The sequence below is a fragment of the Vicugna pacos genome, chromosome 7, assembly GCF_048564905.1.
Source record: "Vicugna pacos chromosome 7, VicPac4, whole genome shotgun sequence".
NCBI lineage: Eukaryota > Metazoa > Chordata > Mammalia > Artiodactyla > Camelidae > Vicugna > Vicugna pacos.
Window position 1 is genome coordinate 13,985,897 of NC_132993.1, and position 25,525 is coordinate 14,011,421.

General features: G+C 45.0%; 1 protein-coding gene across 1 annotated transcript in view; it reads left to right on the top strand.

Moving 5' to 3' along the window:
* Window positions 1-554: 554 nt before the first annotated feature.
* Window positions 555-25,525, top strand: part of CREB3L2 (cAMP responsive element binding protein 3 like 2) — a 107,816-nt gene continuing 82,845 nt past the window's right edge. The window contains exon 1 of the mRNA XM_006210015.4: window positions 555-1,089. Coding sequence (XP_006210077.2) covers window positions 988-1,089 — 102 coding nt within the window. The 5' untranslated portion in view covers window positions 555-987. The remainder of the gene's footprint in view (window positions 1,090-25,525) is intronic.

Genomic DNA, 25,525 nt, shown 5'->3' on the forward strand with positions numbered 1-25,525 from the left:
AAACAGAAAGCGGGCGACAAAATGTGAAGCACAAGCAATTAAAACTTGCCAGAGCTGTGCTAATACAAATACATGGTAATATTTCTATTTGTGTATAACATGTGACTTTTTTTCTTTAATTCCGAGAATCAAATTAGCTAATGTACTTGAAAATATTGAGGACAGTATAGAAAACTGCCCTCGCAGTAGCGACCTCCCCCTCTAAACACCCGCGCTAATTCCTCTGGATTCTCAGAGGCGACTGAACGCCCCCTCCCACTTATAAAATGTATTCTTGTCGCTATTTGATTGGCTCTCCCTACCAAACACCCTTTTCTCATTGGTTGTTCCCCCAGTCCATCATTCCTGGACTCTAGCACTCCATTTGTCCGCTGCCTCAGACCGCGTCCGCAGCCGGCACTTAGGCAGGAGTAGTTCCCCGGTGACGTCAAAATCGCTCCCCGCCCGCATTCCAAAGCTTGGGCGGAGACTTCCCGGTGCTCCCGCCTTTGGGCGGAGAGCTAGACTTCTGATTGGATAGAGCGGGCGAACTGGGTATCCGATTGGTCACCGCTCTGGAGGGAGGTGGAGTCGTGGCTGAGTCCCGGAGCCGAACTGAGGAGCCCTGAGGAGTCTCAAAGTTTGTGTCTGGAGCAGTAGTGGAAAGTGGACATATTGAGAAGGGCTTTTCTTGGGATGAGAGCTGATCTCCTGCCTTCATTTTGGATGCACACCCTGCTTTAACTTCCTCAGCCTTCGGTCTGATCTCTGGACAGCCTGTCTCCTCTGGGGATTCTCAGCTCTCGGAGGACCGGACCGGGGCCCTTGGCAGCTCTCTCTCAGGCAGAGGAGCAAACGTTTTCCTTCCTAAGTGCATAAGCTACACGCACACCCACGCTCACACACACGCACACACACTCGCGCGGAGGCAGATCTCGCCCTCCGAGGCGGCCCTGCCGGCTCCCCTCTTGCCCTCAGCATCCTCGGCCCAGCGCGCCTCGGACCACCATGGAGGTGCTGGAGAGCGGGGAGCAGAGCGTCCTGCAGTGGGACCGCAAGCTGAGCGAGCTGTCAGAGCCCGGGGAAACCGAGGCTCTCATGTATCACACGGTGAGGACTCGGCGGGGCCGGGCGGGGAAGGGGCGGCTCGAGTGGGGAAAGTGTCATCCAAGGAACTGCTCGGGGCTGAGAACTGGGAAGGAAGTATTGGGAAGAGCATGCCCAGAGTGAAGAGATCTGGGGAGAGCTGTAGTTTTTCTAGCTGCACATTGAAGGTGGGCAGCTAGCCCTTTTAAACTTTTGGTGGTAGTAACGACGCTTTGTATTCCTTTAGCAACTTATACTTTTTTCCCTGAGTTTTTTTCACCTACGCAGTATCATTTTCTATTGCTGTCAACACTATAAAGCGGGAGAAGAGGTAGATGTTTTGATAATCTGCCTCTATTTAGGTTGCTTCTGATTTTTGTGGGAAGGTTTTAAAAAAACTAGACAAAACAAAGTAGCATTTTCTTTCCTTCACTGTCATATTCTCTCTCTCTCTTTACTTTCTTATTTGTATTTTACGAAGTATACCTGTGCGTATCTGTGTGTTTTGAAAAGGCCCCTCCCCATTAGGAGGAAGGCTGCTTTATTTGGCTCCTTTAACTATACAGCCAAGAAATCTGCTTCCTTCTTCAGAGGAAAGATCAGAAAAGCAATATGGAAAATCTGAGGCAGTGCATACTTCAGAAGGGCTTTGGAGAAGGTGGGACAGCTCACCAGTTCCTTCAGTCTTATGCCCCAGAGACCCCTTTGGGCATTAAACTGTCACAGAGCGCACACATTTATTTTAAATAAATTTCAAGCTTTTGGTACTAAATTTGCAAAATGAAATTTTGTTTCCAATAGCCAGGATTGATAATATGACTTTATGTGAGATCTCTTTGTTTCTTTTTTATAAATGCATAGTTTGTAATGAGAGAGAGAGAGAGAGGGAAACCCTAATGAGAAAATGAGAGGCTTGGCTGTTTCCCCTTCATGATTCTTTTAATGGGGTCAGTGCCAGGATATTTGAAACTTGCAAAATGGCCTGCAGGCTCCACCTCTTTGGCCTTTGCCTCTGGCTGACGTTATTTTGGGAAGAGGGATGAGGGCCTCCCTGTGATTCCCACCAAGGCATTTGTGGTGGCTGAGAGTGGCTTGGTGAAAACATGCGGAGTGCAGGGCTGAGAGGGAGTGGTAGTTCATGCTGGGTCAAAAGCCAGATGTGTGGTGTGATCTTCTGGGCTTTGCTGGCTGAGCCCGACCCAAGGAGACCACGTGGGCTGCGTCTGGATTGGGGGCCCAGATTTGCTTCCTGTTGTCGGTACAAAACTTTGAGCACTTTGGCCCCCAAATATCTTCTGAAAATTGGGTGCTCCCAATTTTTCTACCAACACAGGCCACTTTTCCACCATTCGTGAGGAGCAGCTCTTCTCTTTTGTCCTCACACATGCTGTGAAAATATCTCATCCAGCAGTTGTGATGCCGTTGCTTTGGGCTTGCCTTTCAGCTGGTGAGATGAACTGTGCACAGGCGTCCACATTCCCTTCTTTGGGCCTCAGGATTTGCATTTGTGAGATCTCAGGCTGAGGTTTGAGACACTACCTGTGACTGTGACATTAACTCCAGGCAGAACAGCTTGGACTGGCACTGACATCTGAAAGCACAGTTTCAGGGGCAGAGACCGACCTTACATTCCTTTTGGTATTAAGGGCTCAGTTTTTCTATGTCATTGTGATGAAGCAGTGATGTGAGATTTTTTCCTTCTCATTAGATTTTTTTAAAACGACTTTTATAGCTGCCACTTAGGGACGTGTCTCTCTTCTGGGCAGTTCACTCGTATAAAATGTCACTCATCATTGCTGCAACTCATGGCCCACAAACTGTGTATATGAATTAGTGTTGAAAGAGGTATTGGAAAGTAGCACAGACAACTGGATTATATTCCTTCTAAACTAAGGGGAGTTTGGCAGAGATTTGAAAATAGATAACTTTCCTATCTGTTTCTTGCACTCTGTTGGGTATCCAGTTGCAGAGTTGGTTATTATTGCCATTTGTCCATAATGCAAAATGGCCTGACCTCCAAGTGGGAAAAGGATGGCCTGATTATGCATGTACTCAGAGATTTATTTGTTCTTTCAGTGAATGGTTATTGAACAGCTTCTATGTGCCAAACACTGTTCTCAGCAGTTGGGATACATCAATGAACAACCCCCCCCCACTCCAAATTCTTGACCTTGAGAAGCTTACACTTGTGTGTGTGTGTGTGTGTGTGTGTGACCAGAGAAAGATAAACAATGAATGATAAATACAGTAAAGAAGTACGTGATTAGTGTGTTGGACAATATAAGTGCTATGGAAAAAGTAAAAGTAGAGCAAGGTAAGAGGAACAGAGAAAACAGGATGGAGGAAGGGCAAAATATGATCATAAACTAACTGATCAGTTTAAGCCTCCCATAGGAAGTGGATCTGAACTGAGGCCTAAAGGAGGGGAGAAGGTTATCTCAGCCGACGAAAAGCCAGAGCAAAGGCCCTGAGATGGGAGTGCGTCTGGCATGAGCCTATGGTAACATCACCTTCTGTTTTACATCCTCCCATTTTGGTCAGCTATTTTCCTTGTCAATGCAGGTTACTTCTGAGACACAGTGCCTGTTTTTGGAATAGCCCAGTGAAACTTTCCAAGTTTCATATTGGGAGTGGAGAGCCTGCGAGAAGGGTAAGGCACAGCTGTAAGTAGGAAAGGGGGAAGATATAGGTACCATCTATTGAATATTTATTATCTGAAAGGGATGGCTGGCTTCATGGGCCTGCCACTTGTGCAGTCCCACAGGGCCCACACTTGGTTTGATGCTTTGCTGTCACTGTCTTGAAATCCTTAATAACTTTTGAACAAGGGGTCCCACATTTGCATTTTTGTATCAGGTCCCATCGGTTATATGATGGTCCTGATGAAAGGCATTGTATTTAGTACTTTACACAATTTATATCTTAATGACTCAGTGAAGGAGTCATTTTTCTTCTCACTTACACATAAGAAAACTGAGACTTAATGAGCTTTAGTGACTTGGCAAATTAATGCTAGTTAATGACAGAACCAGACTTTAAAGTCTGCCTGCCTCCAGAACCCAGGTACTTGCCCACCATGCTGTATGAATGAAGGGCCAGACTTAAAGAGAAGGAACTGAATCAGAGGATGGGAGAGGATGACTGAGGGGTCAGGAATTGCTGAGTCTGAAGGCAGCTAATATTTAACCAAAATGGCAGTGCCAGCCACCAACCCTTCCTAGTATGATCACTCTCTTTGTTGTACATAGGGATTTAGCTACCACATGCATGATTGCTAATGCCTTGTCTTAGCAAACCTGTCACCTACCTGATTTTAAAAGCATGAAAAGTTCAGATTGCCCAAGGCTGGGATTGTCACATCTCTCAGGAGCCTTCCAGGAGCCATCAGGTGCAATGTTTTCCTCATTTGGTTGGTTGTGAAGACTTCTTGGTCCAGAAGACAAAGGCTTAGAGGAGACAGATTCAAAGTCTGCAAAATAAAGAAGCACATAGATGGAATAAATTTGGACTTTCTCATTAGATCCTGAATTATTAGAGCTTTGGGCTTTCTCTTGAAGCTTAAAAAATAGTTCCCATACAGATGATGAGATATAATTTTAAGTCAGTGAGTAGTACTTTTGGGAAAGCTGTTGTTTCTAGAGTGGATACAGGCTAAAAGTGATTTCAGAAAAGATGGCAAATATAAAAAGAAATGTATGTCTTATCTTTTCAGATCATTCTGAAAAACCTTGTCCCTTCCCCTAAACCTGCCTGGCTGTTGGACATTTCTAACATTCATGTGTTATTCCTGTAAGGTTCTGTGCAGATTGCATTTCTGGGAATTCACTGTGGGACTCTGCAATTTAAAGAGCAAACCAGTCTATAAGTCTTATCTATATATATTATTATATGCACCAACTATATCTGAAAGGATGCTCAAGAAACAGATAATTGATGTTTTCCTGGTAAGGGGATTTAAGGGGCTGGAGGTCAAAAGAGGGAGGGAGAGGGAGTTATATACATGCTACCCCTTTTGTTCTGTTCAAATTTTTACCTCCTGAAAATATTTAGGAAGTGAAAAATGACCATTTAAAGGCACCACGTAAAACTGGACTAGAGGTACTTTTAGCCTGTGTTTCCTGGTGGGGACAGAGGGACCTGGGGCTGTATTAAGCTCAGCTCAACACCATGGGAGTTGGTGGAGGCCTTGGATGAAGAAAGAGGAAGCAGGAGTGCTTGGGGAAAGGGGCTCTGAGGGTGGAGGATTAACAGTGGGTTTGTGGATGATAAACACCATGCTCTCGGTGACGTTCTTATAGCTCAGTTTAGCAATCTGGAAAATTTTTTATCAATTTTTGCAATGATTTTTTTTAAGGTATACAATGGGAATCAGTAAGTCTTTGCAAAGATGACAGAAGTTCTGCTTGTTTTAAATGCTAAATTCACAGAAATCCAGTTCTTGGGATAATTATTTAGTGGTTCTGCTGCTTAAATTTTATATCCAGTTGGTTCTTAAAGTGAAATGACCAAGCCCAAACAGTGGTTGGTGGGGAGTTGTGGGAAGACTCCACCTGGCTGGTGTCCAGATGTGAAGGCCCTCCGGCTCCCACATCCATCCCTGATTATCGGTACACGGTGACTGATCTCAGAGGCTGGTGGTTTCCCCTTCCTCCTGGTGGCCCAGAGGCTTAATAGGGCCCCAGGAGGACATGGGAACTTTGGTTTGACATTCCTCTCCTATTGTTGGCCCCTGGCCAGATTGTGAGCGGGACCCTGGCTCATCATTGACTTGAGAAATCATTACTTTTGGTCACCTGACCTCCACCAACTGAAGAAAGGTAAGAAGTTCCAGTAGGAGCCAAAACTGTGAAGTCAGTAGAATTTGTCTTCAAGACCTTCATGGCAACCTTCTTCACCTACGCTCCTTTTGCATTTTCTTCGCTTCTTGGACCCCAAGTGCTCACTGTAGCATGTTCTTTTTCCAATTCCCCCTCTTTTTTCTTTTTGCAATCAAAATGTCTTTTTATTAAAATTGCTTTTACAGTTTTTTTTTTTGAGTTATAGTCAGTTTACAATGTTGTATCAATTTCTGGTGTATAGCACAACCAATTCCCCCCGACCTTTAATTTTGCTCTCAGGAAAGATTTGTTAAGCTTATGCTAGAAATTTAAATATTGGTAAAGCTTAACATATGACCACTAAATGGGCATTTATATTTAACAATAATTACCTCAGCTTAAAAGGGTGAATCTAAATGGAGAACTTAAGGCAATAGCCAGGTAGTAGGAGAGGACTATCTGGGGCATGGGGTGGAGCCCTCTCTACCCCTCTCCTAGTCATGCATGTGGCCCTTATTCATAAGGCAGCCTTGTATATGTGTTGCTAATTCATCTATTATCTAGAGGATTTTCACTGGCTTGGTAAAAAAAATCTTTGACCTAGTTGTATTACTGTTTCTGAAATTGTTCTCATGGTGTTAGGGGAAGGTGGACTTGGGCACAGACTTGAAAGATGAGAGGACGGCACTGGGTTTTGCACTTGCCCTTTTTCTTGTGATGTCCCTGAGTGATAGTATTCTTTGGAACTCTGATGTCAAATTGCTCTTGCAGGAGAAATGAGGCACTGCATCTAGATTAATAATTGAATTAAATTACAGTGCCTGCAGCTGCAAGTAACAAAACTGATTCAGATTGTTCACACAATAAGTAAATTATTGTGCCACATTGCAGAAGGCCTAGAAGTATAGCTACTTGTTTGGCTGACTCAGCAGCTCCTTTGTGTCATCATAGACCTCGATTCCATCCGTCTCCATGCAAATTTCATCATCAGGTTAGAGGCAACCAGAAGGCAACTCATACCCATATGAGTTTCAGGTGTTCAATTCAAAATGACACTATACAGAGGAGGAAGAGAGGTTACATCTTCCCTGTGTCCCTTTTTAGGATGGAAGAAACTTTCTTCAGAAACCCACCAGCTGATTTCTCTTTGCGCTTCATTGGCAAGGATTGGATCACATCACCATTTCTAAACCAATGTCTGGAAAGAGATTTAGCTGATTGGCTTAGATTAGTCATATGGGGATGGAGGGAGTATTGGAACCTCAGTCAGTATGACCATTTATAATGATCATTACTGAAACAGTCTGTGTTGACAGACCTTTCCTTAACCAAAAGGTGTGTTCATTAGTCAATAACTTTTTCTCACAAAGATGGGCTAGCAATGGAAAATGTTTTAAAATCTGTAGTAATTGGCCATGGGGGCAAGAGACCAAACCAAGTACCATGTTACTCGCAAAGCTCCAAGAACATCGTTTATCCGTGCTAATGGCACCCAATGAAGGAAGACGATAGAGACTGGAATATCTCTGCAATGCCTGCAGAGACTATCACGAGGGAGTATGGCTGTGGCCCAGCTCACTAACTAGGAAATGCAGTATTAGCTCTAATTATCTGAATTCTCTGCATCAGGGTCACATATCAGAGTTGGAGGTAACTGACTGGACCTGTAATCATGATCACCACGTAAGACAAGAATGGCTTGTTCTGTTTGAGGTCCACACAACCTCATATCTGTAGGCAGACAGCTGAGTGCTGTTTTTCAAAGAAGCTGTGTTTTCAATTGCATGTGGCTGTTCAAATACTGATAAAGGCACATGTGCCTGTTTACAGCTTGAACTGCCTGCCTCAGCCTTATGGTTCTGATCTGCCTGTGGACTGTCTTTGGGCAGGTGGCCTTAGGCCTTGGCTGGGCATTTGGTAGCACTGAGGACCTATGTCTGTAGGCTGTCTGAATTGCCCAAGTGAGTGATTTTGTGAATGAGAGAGTAGTGTTCACATTCCCTGCCTCAGAAAAAATTCCCATTCCCAGCTAGAAAAAACAGTGAGACCCACCATCTTTTTATCAACCTTGAGTCTATTCCTTCTCCTCCAGACTCAGCACATGCTCTCGGGTTCTTCCAAATGAAGTTCCAAGTGACCTCAATTCTTCCTTGAATGGAATTGTCTAGGTTACCCATGAAGTACTTAGGAGGTGATGGTCTGTTTTTTATCTATGGAGAATTTGAGGCCTCGAGCAATGAACAGATTTGCTCAGCTGGGACACAAGCTCCTTGAAGGCAAGAGACATGACTGTCTTTTCTGTACTCCCACGATGCTTAGCCAAGCACAGGATGCTCAGAGATATGTTATACTTCCTTGAGGTACAATTAAGTAGAGTGAGGCAGTCTTGGATAATGGATAAGCTCGGTGGCTTTCCTCTTTCATTAATGTATTTTTAAAGCTCTGGGTGCTTGTAAATGCCTCTGCAACTTTGAGAATTTAATATGAAAGTTATTTGGGTAATTTGATGTCAATAGTTTTTCATGTTTTGTTTAGAGAGCAAGATGGGAGGGAGGCCAGTAGTCTGAGAGTCCCAGTTTCCACTGGAGTAGAGTTGAAGGCAGTGTTGTGGAAAGGGTGGGCTTTCGAGCCAGGCGGACTTGGTGTCCAGGGCTGCTGGTTCTCTGGTGACAAGTTACCTCACCTCTTTGGGGCACAGTTTCTTCACTTGTCACTGCCTGGCCCATAGTGTTCACGTTGTACCACTCTCTCCCCTAAGTCAGATGTCTTCTTTCTGGGGAAGAGGTGTCCTCACCTCAGAGGGCTGGCATCGTTCAGGAAGCACAAAGGACCTGTAATTATTCTTTCTCATGCATCTTCATTTCCTCTTCTCCCCAGCATCTATCTTCTGCTGTAAACACAGATCTCTGCCTTGAACACATGTTTGCCAGATGCTCTTGCCCCTCATTCTGCTCATTTTTTCTCTCTTGTTTACTGCCTGGTCCTCGCAGACAAATGGTCAGTGGCTGCGGCCTTGCTTCATTTCCTCACTGTGTGCTTCTGCCTCCTGTATGTTCTGGTTCCTTCTGCTGCCTGAGGCTCTCCAGCTTCTCTCTCACTACTGGATCCACTAGTCTTCTCTCTGTCCTTACCTGCAGGGCCTCATGGAAATATTTGACAATACTGACCAACCACATTGTCATCTCGTAACTCCCTCTTGCTTTGGCTTCCATGACACCCTGGGAGACTTAGTTTTTCCTCCTTTGCTGGCTTCCCTACCACCTGTTAAATGTTTGGTACTTGGTCTTCTGTTCTCTCTGTACACTCTGCTGGGCTCCTCCATCAACTTCAGTCCAGCTGGTTCTCAGACCTTTCCTTCTGTTATTTGTCTGTTGATGGAAACGGAGATCTTTGGAGTATGACCGAGGATTCTTTGGGGCCTCATGAGCTGTAGGACAGCTCCAGCTGGTAACCCTTGAATCTTCCTGATGCGTTGCTCTGACTAAGAAGAGCTGGGGACACTTTGATCCCCCTTATCACGGCACCCCTGTTATCTCAGGGAATGTTTAGTGACTCAGCTCTCCTGCAGTGTAAACCCACAAGAGGCTCATGAGTCATTGCTGGAACGTAGCTGTTTCTGGAGGCAATGTCACCCATCAGACACAGGCTGTGTTTTGACTGGGCTTGTGCTTATTCTTCGGCTTGGGAAACCCTTTGTGGTGTTCTGCAATGTCTGATTTTTTCTAGGACTGCGTGGAATCTCAATGCAAAAGTCAGGCATGACTTCTTACAGCCTGTCCCATCGAGCTGTCTGGTGTGTCTACTGCTGTCGAGCTCAGTTACAGTTGCCTTATGTTGCATTGCCCGCCTTTGAGTAGCTCTATTCTGGAGTAATTCATTTGTCTAAACTTTACTGACATTACCAAAGAGCTTTTTAAGAGTGGAGATGGGTTCCTCTGAGCCACTCAAATTTCTAGGACTGCTTCTTGTTAGAAGTATCTTGGAAGAGAGTTTTTCTTTGGAAAAACTCATTATAGTACAGGTTACTTCACATGGTCGGTCTCAGTTTATCCTGCTATAAAATGCTGAATTGTATTACATGGTCCCAGAGGTTTCTTTGAATTCCACAGTTCTGTGCTGTGTATCACCCTCCTACCCTTGAAAGCCTCTGATCTTAAAAAAAAAAAAAAAGGGTGATTTAAAAATAACAACAACAATGTGTACTGGATGTTTGTGTCCCCCAAATTTATACTTTAAATCCATAACCCCCAGTGCGTCTGTATTTGGAAGACGGGCTTCTAAGAAAGCAATAAAGGTTTAAAAAGGTGAAAAAATGAAACAACAAGAAGATTCAGCTGGTAGCCTATGGAATTGGGGAACTCAGTTGTAGTTTGCATTTTATAGCCTCTGTTTTCTGACTTAAAAGCTTGCTTCAGTAAGACCCAGACAAAATAAAGAGTGGAAAAACAGAGAGGCACAGAGGTAGGAAACTTTTTTTTTTTTGACATCAGGAAAAAAAGAATCCAACACACAAAAAAAACCCTCTTCAGACTTCTTGGCAAATAAGAGGAGTCTGGAGAAAAAAAAAAAATCTACAAACAGTTTTCTAGTCGTCTGAGTGGAAAATCCTGGTTTTTAAACATCTCATATCTTGGAAATGACTGAATAGTTTTTGTTTAAAGGGAAATTCCTTTTGGCTGAGAAAGTGCCTGCAGGATTCAAACTGATAGGGTGATGTTTTTAGCAAACTTGGAGGAAACAAGAATTTGTGATGGAAATGCTTTCTCACTGGCCAATTGTGTTACACAGAAATTTAAATTCAAGGTTTCCCATCATAGCATTTTAAAGGTTCAGCCATTAATTCCTTCCTTCCCCTCACTTCCTGTCCGTACATCCTGGGGAAACATCTCTCATAGCTGGTCCTTCCTCTAATTTGATTAACTGCTTTTCTAAACCTATGCATGTCCTAGGCAGGAGGCTATAGAGTCTTGACCTTGTGGCTCTCCCAGTAGAGTGGAAGGAAGATATGTAAACAAGTCATTAAGTATCTTGTGTACATTTTCCTTTAAAACTGTGTTCAAAGCATTTCTGGAGCATAGAGGATAGAGTAACAGATCCAAAGGAGATGAGGAGTTGGAGAGCATCTCACAGAATAGATGATATTTGCATAGGGTCCTGAAGTGTAAATAGGAGTTCTCCAGGCAGTGGGGACAGCAGGTACAGAGTAGGAATGTGTAAAATGTCATAACTGATTCTGGGACTCACGAGTGGATTTATGCAGTTTGAGAGTAGTGTACTCTGGGGAGTGTTGGGAGATATGACAAGATCATACAAAGTTTGCATGCTTTGCTAACCATTTGGATATTCTTTTGTGGGTAGTAGGGTGGGAAGCTTTTAAGACTTTTGACAACAAAGAGACAGAGGTAGAAATGTGTTTTACAAAGGAAACCCTAATGGTTGTAAAGGATGGGTTTGAGAGCAGAATGAATGGCAGCAAGAGGATCTGTTGGCTGGCTAGTTCATCCATGGCGTACAAGACACTGTGAAGGCGTTGAGCCTGACAGGGAGGAGCACGTGAATGCAGGAAAGGGTTAGGAGCAACCTGGAGACTTGGTGATGGTGGGATATGAGAGAGGGATGTGGGAGACTTCCTGTTTTCTGATGTGGCAGACTGAGTTGATGGTGCTGCTATTGATCTAGAAAGGGGATATTTGGAATGAAGAATGAGTTTGGTGGGGAAGATCATGAATTCAGTTTTGGATGGTGATTCTGATGTGATCGTGGAACATTCAGGAGAGATACCTAAAAGGCATTTGGAAACTTGGGTCTGATGTTCTGGTGAAAGGTCTGGAGACCTTTCATGGGGGATAAGTGAAGCCAAGAGCCTTAATAAGATAGTCCAGGAAGGTCAGGGGGAGAGCGAGGAGTGTGAGAACAAAACTGAGAATGAAGCCCTGGGGGGCACTTGAAGGGTTTGGGGTAGGGGCAGAAAACTGCAGATGGAACTCAAATGGAATCAGCAGAAAAAGTGGGGAAAATCCAGGAAAGTCCCATCACAGGATCCAAAAGAGGGGAGAGTTGCTACAGAGTGGTCAGGATAAACAAGGGCTGAGTGTGCGCTTCGGCAGAACTCCGAGCACTCAGAGGACCGTATGGTCGCTCAGGATGGACCCGTGTCTTGGAGCCGGAGAGGCCCCTGGGGGTCTGGACCTGTGGGCGTGCCCTGTGGCTGTGCCCAGGGCGTGGAGGCCTTGTTTCTAGGCAAGAGTAGAAACTGCAGAAGGGCAGGAACTGAGAGTAAATATGCATAATGGATAATATATACAACGGAGCCTCTTTCCTTTTGTTTCTTGTAAAATCAATCCTCACAATGGGCCTTGGAGGCTGTTTCAGTGCCTGTGAGGTATTCTGAGGAGCCAACCTCTCTTCCTTCTTCTCTCCAGGCTGAATCCACCTATTCCTGACTTTCTTCTAATCCTCCTAAAGGAGTTTGTGCTTGTGTCCCTTCGTGCATATGTCATTTACAGTTCTCAGGCTTTGGGGCGTGCGAAGGGAGCGTCTCTAGATGCTTTATATCTGTACAAGAGGGCTGGGATTTATCCTATAAGGCTCGAGCCTTTTCCTTTCACTGTTTCTGCTGACTCTTCCCACTGAAAAAGGATCAGGTGGACCCACTGGCTGCCAAAGATGAGTTTGATCACAGAGACATCAACAATATTCAAATGGTAGAAAAACAGAAAGAAAAAAAAAACATTGGCCCCATTTTTAATAACATAATAGTTGCAGGTGAAGACAAATTGTTTTGCAATAAGAATATGAGCTTGATGGCCTTCCAGTGGAAGGAACATTAAAGCAAATGATGCTGCTTCAAAGAAAATATGCAGCTATGAGCAGTGCCTGGGTTTCAGGACCTACAAGGGGACTCTGACGGGACACCCTCCAGCGCCCTCCAAGTGCTAGGGCTGGCCTTTTCCTTTGCTCTCTGCTGCCCTGGGTCCGGGATGTTGCTTTCATGGCCCTCAGCCCTCCCAGGGAGATGAGGAACAGGAATAGGGGAAGAATTCTGCAGCCAGTACTGAAGTTGAGCCCAGGAAAGAAGTGGGTGGAGGATAATGAGAATTCTACTTCGCGACTGCACAGGGTGGAAGCAGCAGGTGGCCCTTCTCAGCCCGGAGCAAATTCTTCAGTTTAGAATTCAGCTTGAGTTTTCTTCCTACACCTCCTTGAAATTTTGGAGTAGAAAAATGGAGGACAGGAACCGACTTTCTCCTAAGCGGTGGCCATGTCCCAGGCACGGAGATAGACACTTCATTTACATCATGTCACTCACCCTCCATCATGGCCTTGTGAAAGGTACCCAGAGTAGGGAGTGCCACAACCAGACTGCATGCCCGGAATCATTCATTCATCCATCCACTCAGCAAATACTTCACTGAATCCCTCTGATGTGCCCGCTACTGTTCTGGTAGCTTCCCTCCTGCGAGGTGGCACCGAGTTTAGGATTCACCTGACACCATTCAGCCGCAGGATGCGTTAAGTGGGTCTCTGGGCTGACTGAGAACCAAATTACTTTTGATCACATTATTTCAATAACAGAATGTCTTGTGAGTTTGAAGCACTTATGTTGCAAATTTTTTTTAAAAAGACAATTTTTTAGAACGGCTTTAGGTTCGCAGCAAAATTGAGCAGAATGTGCAGTTTCCGTACACTGCCTGCCCTCTCCCCTCCACGCATCCCGCTTTACAGACTTTCAGAATGTGGATTCATAAGTTGGGTTACCTGTGGCGGCTTTTGAATTTCACTTTGTTTTTAAAAATTAGTCACAGACAAGGTTCCTTTTGTAATCCAGCAAGAAGCCAGATTTGTCCATAAGGGCCTCAAAAATATGTGTGCAAATGTGTGAGTGTGTGTAGGCTGTTTTTTGTTTCATTTTAATAAAAACTTACCTCAAACAATTTTGGAGCAGACCTATAGATTTTAGCAGAATACAATTAAGAGGTTAAAATATGGTGAATGTCCTCCCCACCTTCCTGCCCCCTCCCCTTCCATTTACAAGCTTCAGATGTTGTCCTTTGGAAAGGAGTGTGGGATGGAGTGGGGGAAGTACTGCTTTTTTGGTACCAAAGAACTTGAAGCTGAGCTTTGTAGCTATGACTTTTAACTTCCTAGCCTGAGATGGTATTCATTTCTGAGGCACTGCCAGCAGTTGTTTTTCTGGTTCTGCTCTGAATTTGCAAGTTTTCTTTCCAAGGCTCTCCTGCAGCCCCTGACCTACATTTGGAAGCAGCTGCAAGACGTGGGGCTGTGGGCCGAGGAGACTGAGGAGGTCAAGACAAACCCAGACAGAGACTCACCTGACCCCCTTGGGTTCCGGGGCATCGTGTTCTAACTGAAGGGGCCCAGTGACCCTGGTAATCTCAATGTCCACATACATTTTTGTGTTTAATGAAAAAGAGGGAGAGAAATAGCAGCCAGAAAATCATTTGGTTTTTCAGCTGTGTTTACATGTTGGGAACATAAGATGGGTTTTAAATCAAAAGAAACCCAGTGTTTCCTTTTGACTTAAATACAGACTTATAGGAGGAAACTGAAATTATGCCTGGCCCAGCTGAGAGGTGGATGGTTGAGTGGATTGGGCATGCTGAGGTTTTAGCTTTCTTATTCCTCCTACTCTTCCTATTTCTGCTGTTGAATTCTGAATGTTCTGTTGTCTGCTGATCACTCAACCACTGGGGCAGAGTGTTGGTAGAAAAAACAGGGATTTTGAAGTAAGCAAAAGCTTCAGAGCCTTCATCACCACCAACAAATTATGTATCCCGTGCTTCCCAGCTCTGTCAACATGGCACTGAGAGAAAATGATGGTGTCCACCCAGGGCATTGGAGTAATGGATGAGGATGATCACAGCCCAGAATCTGTCAGCTCCCGTCTCCACTCGGGGCTTTCCATAGGGAAGCTACCAGAACAGCGGCGAACACATCAGAAGTGTTCAGTGAAGTATTTGCTGAGTAAATGGACGAATGTATGATTCTGGGCTTGCAGTCTGGTTGTGGCACTCCCTACTCTGGGTACCTTTCACAAGGCCATGTTGGAGAATGAGTGATGTGATATAAATGAAGTGTCTTATCTCCATGTCTCGGACATGGCCAGTGCTTAGAAGGAAGTCAGTTCTTGTCTTCCATTTTTCTACTCCACGAATTTCAGGGAGGCATGGGAGGAAAACCCTTACTGAATTCTAAACTGATGGAAAAAAATGAATGAATAAAATAAAGCCCCTCTAATGTGACCTAATTATTTTATTTATTTTCTCCAGTTTTATTGAGATATAATCTACATATAATGTGTGAGTTTCAGATGTACAACATAATGACTTGATATATGTATATATTGCAAAATGATCACCACAGTAAGTTTAGGTAACATCACCTCACATGGTGACAATTTTTTCCCCTTGTGTTGAGAACTTTTAAAATCTACTCTCAGAAACTTTCAAATATACAACACAGTATTGTTAGCTATAGTCACTGTACATTACATCCCCAGGGCTCATTTATCTTATAACTGGAAGTTTGTACCTTTTGACCACTGTCACCCTAACATGGCCTAATTGTGATGACATTTAGGAGAAGAAAAAACTCTGAAAGTTTTTTTAGTTCCTACCTGAATCTTTTTAGGCTCAAGGCTTGGTATTGATTTGCATGACTGAATTCACACTGTGATTTTTCAGGCACCTGCTTCTGCAGAACTGAAATTCTTTGTAGGTTTTGAGGGGGTGGATTGGTGGCAGGTGTTAACATTCTTCAAGTCACAAGAGGGAAGGCAGGAAGGGGCCGGCCCATTCCCTATTCCAGCCGTCACCTGAAGCAACCATCTGTGAGTGGATGTTGAGATAGTTTATGCTGCTTTTTTAAATATAAGTAGCATTTCTTGGGCTGATTGTGATAAGCTTAGAAATTCGTTAACAAGAGGAGAGTGGGAAAGAACGTGAGCATGACGTGGAACAGCTCCAGTGGGGCCCTGCCCACAGCATCGGGGGAGTCCTGAGGGCTCTTCATCTGCTGGGGCACTGCCTGTCCTCGGGGGCCTTCCCAGCATAGCAACCTTGAGTGCTGTTGGTAAGCTGCAGCAAAAGGCATTTAAGCCACAGGCCTTCCTTCTGACCCACAGCCTGAGCTGACCTTCCAAAGTAGTTCCTGTAAGTAGAGTTCAGTGAAGGAGTCTTCCCTGGGTCTGCTTTCTTGGGAAGCCGAATTCTCAGTTGGTTTTCTCTTGATTGCCTTTTACTTGGACCAACTAGCCTTCTCTCCACAGAGATTCTGCCATGTACAGGGACCCACTTCCATGATGCCTTGTTACTATTTTGGCAGTTTCAGTAGGGCTTTGAGAGAGACAACTGTTAGAAACTGGTGCCCAAATCTTCTTTCCCTCTAGAAGTTACAATTTTTATTTTAAACAAACACACACATAACTCATTGCTGATAGTGGAGTGAATGCCAAAAATCCTTAGCTGTAGAGGCTAACAAGTCTGAACCAGTTAGTTACCTGACGGTTCTTCTCTATGGAACTGCATTATTGCCAAACAGCTGACAGTTTTGGAGACAGGTTAGCCCTTCATTGGTTTTTCATGAAATACAAATAATTTTCATGCAGAAGTTTGTTCTTTGGTATTTGTCAATCAAAAGAAAAATATCCTGGTAGGTAGATTTTTTTTTCTCATTGCCCTTTTGAGAAACTGTTGCCTTAGCCAAATTTAGAAAAACAAAACAAAACCAAAACCAAGATGGCAACATTTCAAGGTGACAAGCATGTATGTCACTTGGCTTCAAAATACAGTAATTTAAACATGTAAGGACCTTCTTATCTTATGGACCAAGAGGTCCTGAGTGAGGCCTTCTAGGACTGGCGTAGTGGTTGAACAGTGCCAAAGGGGCCAGTATTGTCCCATCTTTTCATTCTGCCATCTTTAGCAGATAGACCTTTGTCCTCATTGGCATTGCCTCATGACTGCAAGATGACTGCTTTACCTCCAGCGTAACATCGGCCTCCCTGGCAGGGAGAACGTGGGAGGACAAAACAGAAGAGGGTAATACCTGTAGTAGAAAAGGCAAGTTTCGCTCTGAGGTCCCCAGCAGAATTCCTCTTAGGTTTTGCTGGCCACCCCTCACTGAAGAGAGGCCAGGAAGGTGAGTGTTTAGCTGGATATCTTGTTAGAAGATTGGCATGTCTGATGGGGAGGAGGGAGGTCAGGATGGATATTGAGTGGTCAGGCAGCAGTTTCTGCTGCACTACTTGGTAACATTTTCCCAAACTTAAAGGATCATAGGTCTGGTGGGGACTTTCGAGATGGCCGAGCACAACTCTTTCATGACACAGATAAGGGAACTGCTTTATTTCCTTCTACTTTGACTCCGTGTGCCCCAAACCTCAGTTGCAGTTTTTGCCACTTCTGAGCTGGGCTGTGCATCCCCAGATGTGTACGCTGTGCCCGCAATGTGAGTGCACTGTGAAGAAGCCCCTTTCACAAGAGAGGAGAGCAGCAGGGATGCAGGCAGTGTGTGTGGATAGGAATCCAAAGGTCTGATTGTGCTTTCTCACGAAAAGCAGCCAGCCAACAATAATTACTGGGCCGCCTCTGAGTATGGAACCTGGAATCCCGCCTCCTGGAATGATCACAAACGCCACAGAAGACTCAGCCCTGCCCTTGAGGAGCAAAGCCTAGCAGGAACGGCCATGGCAGGCCAAGTAGCCAGGCGGGGAAGGCAGGCTGGAGGAGTAGGCCTTGACGGGGATTTGTAAAGGTCTGTTATTTGGTGGAGAGTGATGGTGCATAAAAACACTGAGCTGAGAGGAAGCAGCTTTGCCTGGTCGGAGCCTGCAGCCTGGTGTGTTTTCTTTAGAAGAGCATCCTTGAGCTGACAGTGTTTACAGACTCCTCCCAGTGTGCAGAGGGGTGTGAAGGTAGGCAGCTTTATTGGAACGTGTCAGAAAGACCACTAGCTTTGTACCAGCCTTCTCTGTGAATCTTCAGTTTCAGTCCTCTTTTTCCCTTCCCACATCTCCTGATAGCCCTGACATTTCCTTTCAGCCCTTGCTTCTCCTGTTTGAGATTCCTTCTTCAGGGGCACAAGCAGTCTCCCAGTGCTGCATCTGTGTCCCTGAGAGCTCTCTGGAGGACATCCTCCAACCTTGCCTCTGGGCTGTGTGGTAGAGGAGGCAAAAATGAGGGGACCAGTGTTTCAGCAGCTCGTATGCCCCACAGTGGACTGGGTGGATGGTATTTGGTATTGAGAGTATCAGGTGAATTAGCCCGCCTGGCTGCTATCGCAAAATACCATAGACTGGCTGGCTTAAACTATAGACATTTATTTCTCAGAGTCTGGACACTAAAAAGTCCAAGATCAAGGTGCTAGCAAATTCTGATCTAAGGGAGGGCCCTCTTCCTGGCTTTCTTCTCGCTATGTCTTCACATGGTGGAGAGTGAACACTCTCTGGTCTCTTGTCCTCTTCTTATAAGGGCACTAATCCCTTTATGGGGATCCCACCTTCAATCACTTCATCTAACCCTAATTACCTCTCAAAAGCCCCATCTTCATATACCATCACCCTGTGGCTTAAGGTATCACCATATGAGTTTCGGGATGACACAATTCAGTCCATAGCACTGAGGGTTCACTAGAGTTTCATAAGCTCCCAAGTGATAAGGTGGGGGGGGTGACTAGGCATTGTACTTTCTGCTGGAAGAACCCGGTAGGAGTTGAGAACCTGTAAAGTATCAGTTCTTTAAAGGTGAGATCGTGGACTCAAATGGGTCTGGGAACCTCCTAGCATGCTCTCCAGGATATTGTAGGTGTGGTACCTATGTGCATTTTTCATCACGTTTTCAAAAGCTGTTCATGACCCCCCAAATGTTAAGAGCTACTGTCCTGCAGAAAGTGGAATCTGAGAAGGATCGGGTCTGTGCACAGCAGTGTCCACCACCAGCATCTGTGTGCTGTGTGCACGGACAAGAACCCCCTCCATGCCGCATCCATCCCCCCTTACCCCCAAAGCATTCTAGAGGAGCCGTGCTTCCTCTTACTGCTGTGCATTAATTATATTCTGACTGTTTTTGACAGGTGAGCTTACCAACCAAGAGCCTCGAGGGAGCTCATACCCTGAAAGCTGCACTGTTTGTATCCTAAACCCTTTGTCTTCATTTTTGGAGAAAAACTTTTTTTTTTTTGAGAATGCATGAAAAATAAGTGGCTTACATCATAAGCCAAAAATAATCTTGCTTATTTAAGACATTTCATAGTATTCTCAAGATCCTGGTTGACAAAAGTTGAAGCTGTCTTTTCTAACCATACATGGAGGGCCCTGGCCCACATATTCATTCATCATACCCAGAGCATACCTAGTTTGCTCTTATTTTTTCTCCTCTACTTCCTGGTCCTCCCACATCACAAAATTCTTCTCTACATACATTTTTGAATTGTGTTTGACTTCGTATTATATATTTCCTTTAAGCCATTTTAAGTCATTTCTGAAACATGGTAAATATAAATACATTTTAAAAGCACAGACCTTCCTAGAATCTGGGCTTATCCTAAGGCTGACTCACTCCTGACCTGGGCACAGGCCCTGAAGGGTGCCAGATGCACTCGCCTGGGTTCCACCTCCCCTTTCCCCACCTGGACTTCCTTCTTCTCCTTCCTTCTCTTTCCCTTCTTGTGTCCTTTGCTCTGTTGGACCTTTCTGTTCTTCTCTGACTATGCCCTAACTCTGCCACTGCTTCTAGAGCTTTGCTCAGCTCTGATGGCACCAAGGACCCCAACTTGGGGTTTGGAACCTGTTCTTAGATTCTCCTGACTTATTGCCAGGACTTGGGGATCCCCAGCCGATGATGGCATCCTGGAGGTTGGCACGTTATTGGTGTACATTGTTAAGGGGGGATTGGAAATTGCAGTATTGACTCTGCAAATGTATGCCGTAGCTGGAGACCCATAAGGGGTCACATTGTGGAGTAACTGGGCCGATGTATAAATAAAGAGCAGGAGTAGCTGAGAGAGGAGCCAATCACTCATAGAGGTCACTGAGGGATTCTGCTTGTTGTCAGGGAAAAACAACTGTCCTGTTTTGCCCTTCCTGGTTTTACCCCCTCAGCTGAATTACTGGGGACCTCCAGCTCTACCAGCTCCGTTGTCTACAGTGAGCAGGCCCAGTCATGTGTTCCAGGAGCCTGGCTACTGGCTGGGGAAATCTGGGGCTAGGTTTGCTGGTGACTGGTGCCTGTAATGCTTCTGGTAAGCCCTGGGCACCAGCAACCCTTCACACCCCTTTCTCCAGTTGTGTTTGTCCAGGCCTGAGGTGTGGCCCATCAGTCTGGGTTCTCCTGACTGGGCATCTGGATACTCCAGGTTGCTTTAGGCCTGATGGAACCCCTGGAACCGTGAGGCTCCAGCTGTGACCACCTCCATTTCCCAGAGCAATGGTTCCTAGTTTGGGCCATGTTATAATTACCTGGGAGCTTAAAAAATATCGATACTTGGGTCCCAGCCCATGAGATTCTGATCTAATTAGTTCTGGGATGAGGCCTGGTCAGTAAAAAAAAATTTTTTTTAACAGCTTCCCTGGTGAGTCCAAAGTGAAACTGCTGTCTTTGCTACTCAAAATATGGTCCGTGGACTGGCAGTATCAGCATTGCCTGGGAGTCTGTCGCTGATGCAGAATCTACTCCAGACCTTCCAAATGATAATCTGAAAATCCATAGCTCCCCAGCGGATTCCTGTGCATGTTCAAGTGTGAGACCTGCTGGCGAGAGCATCGTGCTGCCCCTCCTGTGAGGAATAGGACCCCCGCCCAGAACACTGCACTGAGTACTGATGCCCGGTCAGGCCAGATGAACCCCAAGAAACTGACTTGCCCCACCAGGAGCCCTTCTTGGCGGTCAGTTCTACATCTGGATTAGACTCCCTCCCTTTCCTGACTAATTCCTTTTCTGTCTGTCCACTTGGAAGTCCCAGCGTGTTTCAGTGACAGGGATGCAGAATCTGGGTGACAGTACTCTTCTGAAATTGGAGACCAGTGGAACTGGTTGTAGCCTGTGCTTTGGAATGTCTTGGCCTGATGGCCTGACCTCATAGTGCTTTGCTTAGTCAACCTGGCAAGAATTTGCCCTATCCTGACCCTGGTGGGTAGAAATAGGGAAGTCAGACTAAACACACTTGTTTCACAAAAGACAATGGAAAAAAAAATTAAAACAGAGATGACAGGTGCGAAGCACAGGTGTTGTTCTTCCCTCCCATGCCTGCAACAGACACCTTGTTTTGGACCCAGCTCTTTTACCTTCTGAGCTCACACAGGACCCTAGTTTCTCTCCCAGTAGGGCCCACCAAGCAGACATGGCCTATTCCTCAGATTTTGCACTTAAGATACAAAGACTTTGAATTTTCTTTTTCCCAGAGGAGCATCATTTATCGTTCATATCGTGATCCTTGGGTTTCTTCATACATCTTCTGAGTTCTCAGATACCCTGAGAAGCCATCAGTGCTCCTTTTGCCTCAATTTGCTGCTCTTGGATCTCTCAGCCCTCACAGGCCATTGATAAAATGAATGCACGCGTCTCTGAGAGTGTCATTCTTGTCTCCATCCCACAAATATTTCTCGAACAGCACTCTGCCCAGCGATGTAGAGGGTGGGACTTGAGGAAACACAGACTTAATGGATACCCAGCCCCTTGCCTTGTTGCCTCTCCCCTGCTGCCCTGACTCGAACTGGCCCCAACTTCTTTCGTTCCTTATCACTTGGTGGGCGTTCCTTATCACTTGGTGGGCTGCCCTGACTTGAACTGGCCCCAACTTCTTTCGTTCCTTATCATTTGGTGGGCGACTCAGGCCACTGCCTGACCAGGGTCTTGTGTTCTTTTCATGCTCCCCGTTATTTGAACACAATGTGACCTGACTTACTAACCTTCATATAGCATCAGGGCTGTCCATTACCACCTTCCTAGATCATCTGCTTTTATGTTGACCTGAGCTCAGGGGTCAGGCAGGTAAAAGAGTGAAGCTGATCGGGGAGATGGTGGGGGCAGCAGGGACTGGAGAGACTGGGAGACCCTGGGGCCTGTTAATAGCAGAATCAGTAGCCCCTCAGCCGCAATACACAGTTGTCAGACAGCAATTTGGACTCAGTATTGGCAGATGATGTGGCTTTCAAAGAAGCAGAAATACATGCCCCACCACCAAATTAAAGAGAAAAATACGAAGTAGAGACAACTTTGGGCGACTCAGGCCACTCTTTATGGGTCACTCAGAGATAAATCTTGGACTCGCCTGCAATTCACAGAAATTTAGCAAATGCTCTAGCTTGTATAAACTGAACTGCCATCATCCAGACCAAGGCTTGGTGCTCCCAGGTTGTAATTTAATCTGTGTTTCATTAAAAGACTGCTGTTTCTGCATCCCACCCATCTGAAGCACCTCTGCAGTTAGAACCAGAAATGGCATCAGGACACTTTATTTGTTTTGTCCTGTGTCTGCTTTTCAAGCTCATCTTTCCCATTGTTAAAAGTTGTTAAGAGAGATTATTCTCTCTGACCTTGATTTCAGTTTTTCTGTGAAATGCTTTCAGATTGCAGAAATATGGCTAGAAATCAGGTCATTTATATTTTGGATTCATTGAGTGTCTGGTTGAATTTTATTCATCTTGGCTTCATCTGCTGCATTTATAAAGTGGGATGATATTACCCATTGATTTCACAGAGTTGGCATGAAGATTAAAGGAGATTATTTAGGTGGAATCATTTTAGAAAATATTGAGTCCTCCTGCGTTGTAAAAGTATTAAGTTCAAATTAGAAGTTCAACGGCTGCTGCCAAAGAAGCATCTGCTTCTAGATCGTCTGGACTGAGAAGCCAAGGCAGGGTTTATTGTGAATCATCCATTCTCCCTGTTGCTAGATTTTGAGGATACCTGCAACCCCATTTCCAGGCAGCCTTCCACTGTACCTTGGAGGCAGCGTGATGGGGAAAAGGAAACTGGCAAAGATGGAGGCAGGTGACTAGGCAGGGGCCATGTACCAGTGTGTAAGCCCAGGGGGTGTCTTTAGACCTGAATTTTCCCTACTGCGGCCTCAGTGCTAAAGGAATAAAGGCAAGTCATTCCAACCCACCCCAGCATGCTTTGCCCTCTGTTTGTCTGTGGTTGGTAGTGTGTGCTACAGTGCACATACAAGAAGGCAGTGCTGCGGGCTGCATAGCTGGTGGCATTCTTTCACCTCCACCCTCTGGCCTCTCCCGCTTTCACTAGGCAGGGCTCATGGGAAGCAGATGTAGTCTCTCATGGACCCCTTTCCTACATGTTTAAATTACCTGGGGAGAGTGAAAAAACAAACAAACAAAACTGGTGTCTTAACCCCACTCAAGGTTAACTAAATCAAAATTTCTGGACATGGGGCATAAGAATTTTTTATATAGTGCCCGGATCAGGTCTGTATTTATCCTAGAGGTCTGTGATTTGCCACGTAACACATAAAAAAATAAAATGGAGTGATGGAGGAATAGATTGGGAGATAGATTTGTGGTAAAGCAGGAGTAATAAAATGTCAGCGGTAGAATCTATGTGGTAGGCATCCAGTATTCATTATAAAATTCTTTCAACTTCACTCTGATTTACATTTTTCAAATTAGAATGTTAGAAAATACAAGTTCTGTGCTTCGCCAGATGATGAACTTGGAGTGGATGCCACCCAAGGCTTGATAGTGGAGATGAATAGAGTGGAACTGTGTCTGTTCTGTGGGGAAAAAGTGTAGGGTCAGCAGGTCTTAGCACCTGCCTTGTGGCTGGGTGATCATTGTATATTTAGAAAAGTGACCCCTAGAAGGCCCCAGAGAGAAAGTAGGTGAGAGCAGACTCCTAGCTGATAAAATACCCTTGTTGAATCCCAAACTTGATTAATTGGAATTCTGAGTGCCATTAATTCACATAGGAGCATAGAGAAAATAGATGTTTTTGAAAGATGCTGACTCTTTTATAAGAACATCTGGTTCTTACATATGGGAGCAGAATCTTGGAGCTGGAGAAACCACTGAGGGTCATCTGGTGCAGCCTCCCACTCAATGGCCCTGCGCTGAATTGCACTGATTTATGCAGCTGGACAGAATGGGTTAGGGTCACCGTTCTGAGGGTGAAAATCACTTTTAATTCCAGCAAATGAATATAGCTTAAAACAGTTTTCCTGGGAGAAAAATAAAAGCTGTTTTGTGCAAGGCTTGATTGCCTCTCTCTCTCCTGCTACTTTAAAATCGGGTGTTGAGGCATTGTGAAATGAAGACAGCCTCAAGGAGAAGTGTGTTGTGTGGTGCTTGTGTTTGACTTCTCACTGAGTCATGGATCCTGGTCCCCCCTGAAATGGGCAGAACGAAGTCTCTCTCTAACTTCCCTGCTCCCAAACTTCATTCCGTTTTTAAGGTCTACAGAAGCAAAGGCCCTTCTGTCTGGCCTGTGGGGCTGGGGAACAAGCAACAAAGGCCCTTTAAGGGAAGGAGAAGGGCAAGAGTCCTGCAAATGTGAGGTTACAGTGTGTCAGCCAGGCCCCTGGGAGCTGCAGCCAGCTTATTGCAGAGGCCTGAGTACGGGACTCATTTGTGGCTTCGGGAAAAGAAATACCCTGCTGATTATGAGTAACTCTAAGCCTCCTTCCCAGAGCCTCTTGGGCTCACAGAGAACTCAGACAGTCTGTTCTCTTGGACTTGCTGGAGCTTTGATATGGATTATACTCCAGCCCAGTCTTGTCTGTACAACTCCTGGCCTTGTTAAGCTGGATCTGTAACCTTTCTTTCTACACTTATAAAATGCAGAGAAATGTTAGTCTTCAAGCCCTTTCAGGGTTTATAGTAACAATTTTTATAGTGCTTTATAGTTTATAAAATCCATTCATATATGTTCTCTTCTGGGAGTCACACAACCTTCTAAAAGGGTTTGAGTACCTCAGGTCTCAATGCTGAAATGTCATCTCTTCTCACTCTGTAACTGCTTCTTGGGCAACTTCTATTGTTTCAGTTACCATCTATAAGATGATAGGCCTATAATTTATATCTCCAGCCTGGATCTCTCTCCAAGACCTGATTATCCAGCTGCCAGCTGGTTTGTCTCTCCACTGGGCTGTCTCAAAGTTCCTCCGTGAAATGTGTCAAAGACTGAACTTAGGATACTTCTCTCTCCCAGGCTCCACCCCAAACCTTTTCCCTGTGCCAGCACGTGGTATAGTCATCCATCCATTCGAGCAGGCCGGGCACCCTGGAGCCCTTCTCGATGTCATTCTCCCCCTGAACCCTAGTATCCAATCTGTCACTCAGTCCTATGGACCTTTCCTCCTAAATGTCTTGACTCCACCCACGTTTTTCCGTCTCCTCGACTGCCTCATTGAGACGCTTCCCCCATCTTTTCCCACAACTACTGCAGTAACCTATTAACAACTCTCTTCAAGTTTGGAATTAACAAGACATACATTACTGTATATAAAATAGCTAAATGACAAGGACCTACTGTACAGCACAGGGAACTATACTCAATTTCTTGTAATAACATATAATGGAAAAGAATCTGAAAAATATGTATATGCATATGTATAGCTGAATCATTTTGCTGTACACTTGAAACTAACATTGTAAATCAGCGACACTTCAGTTA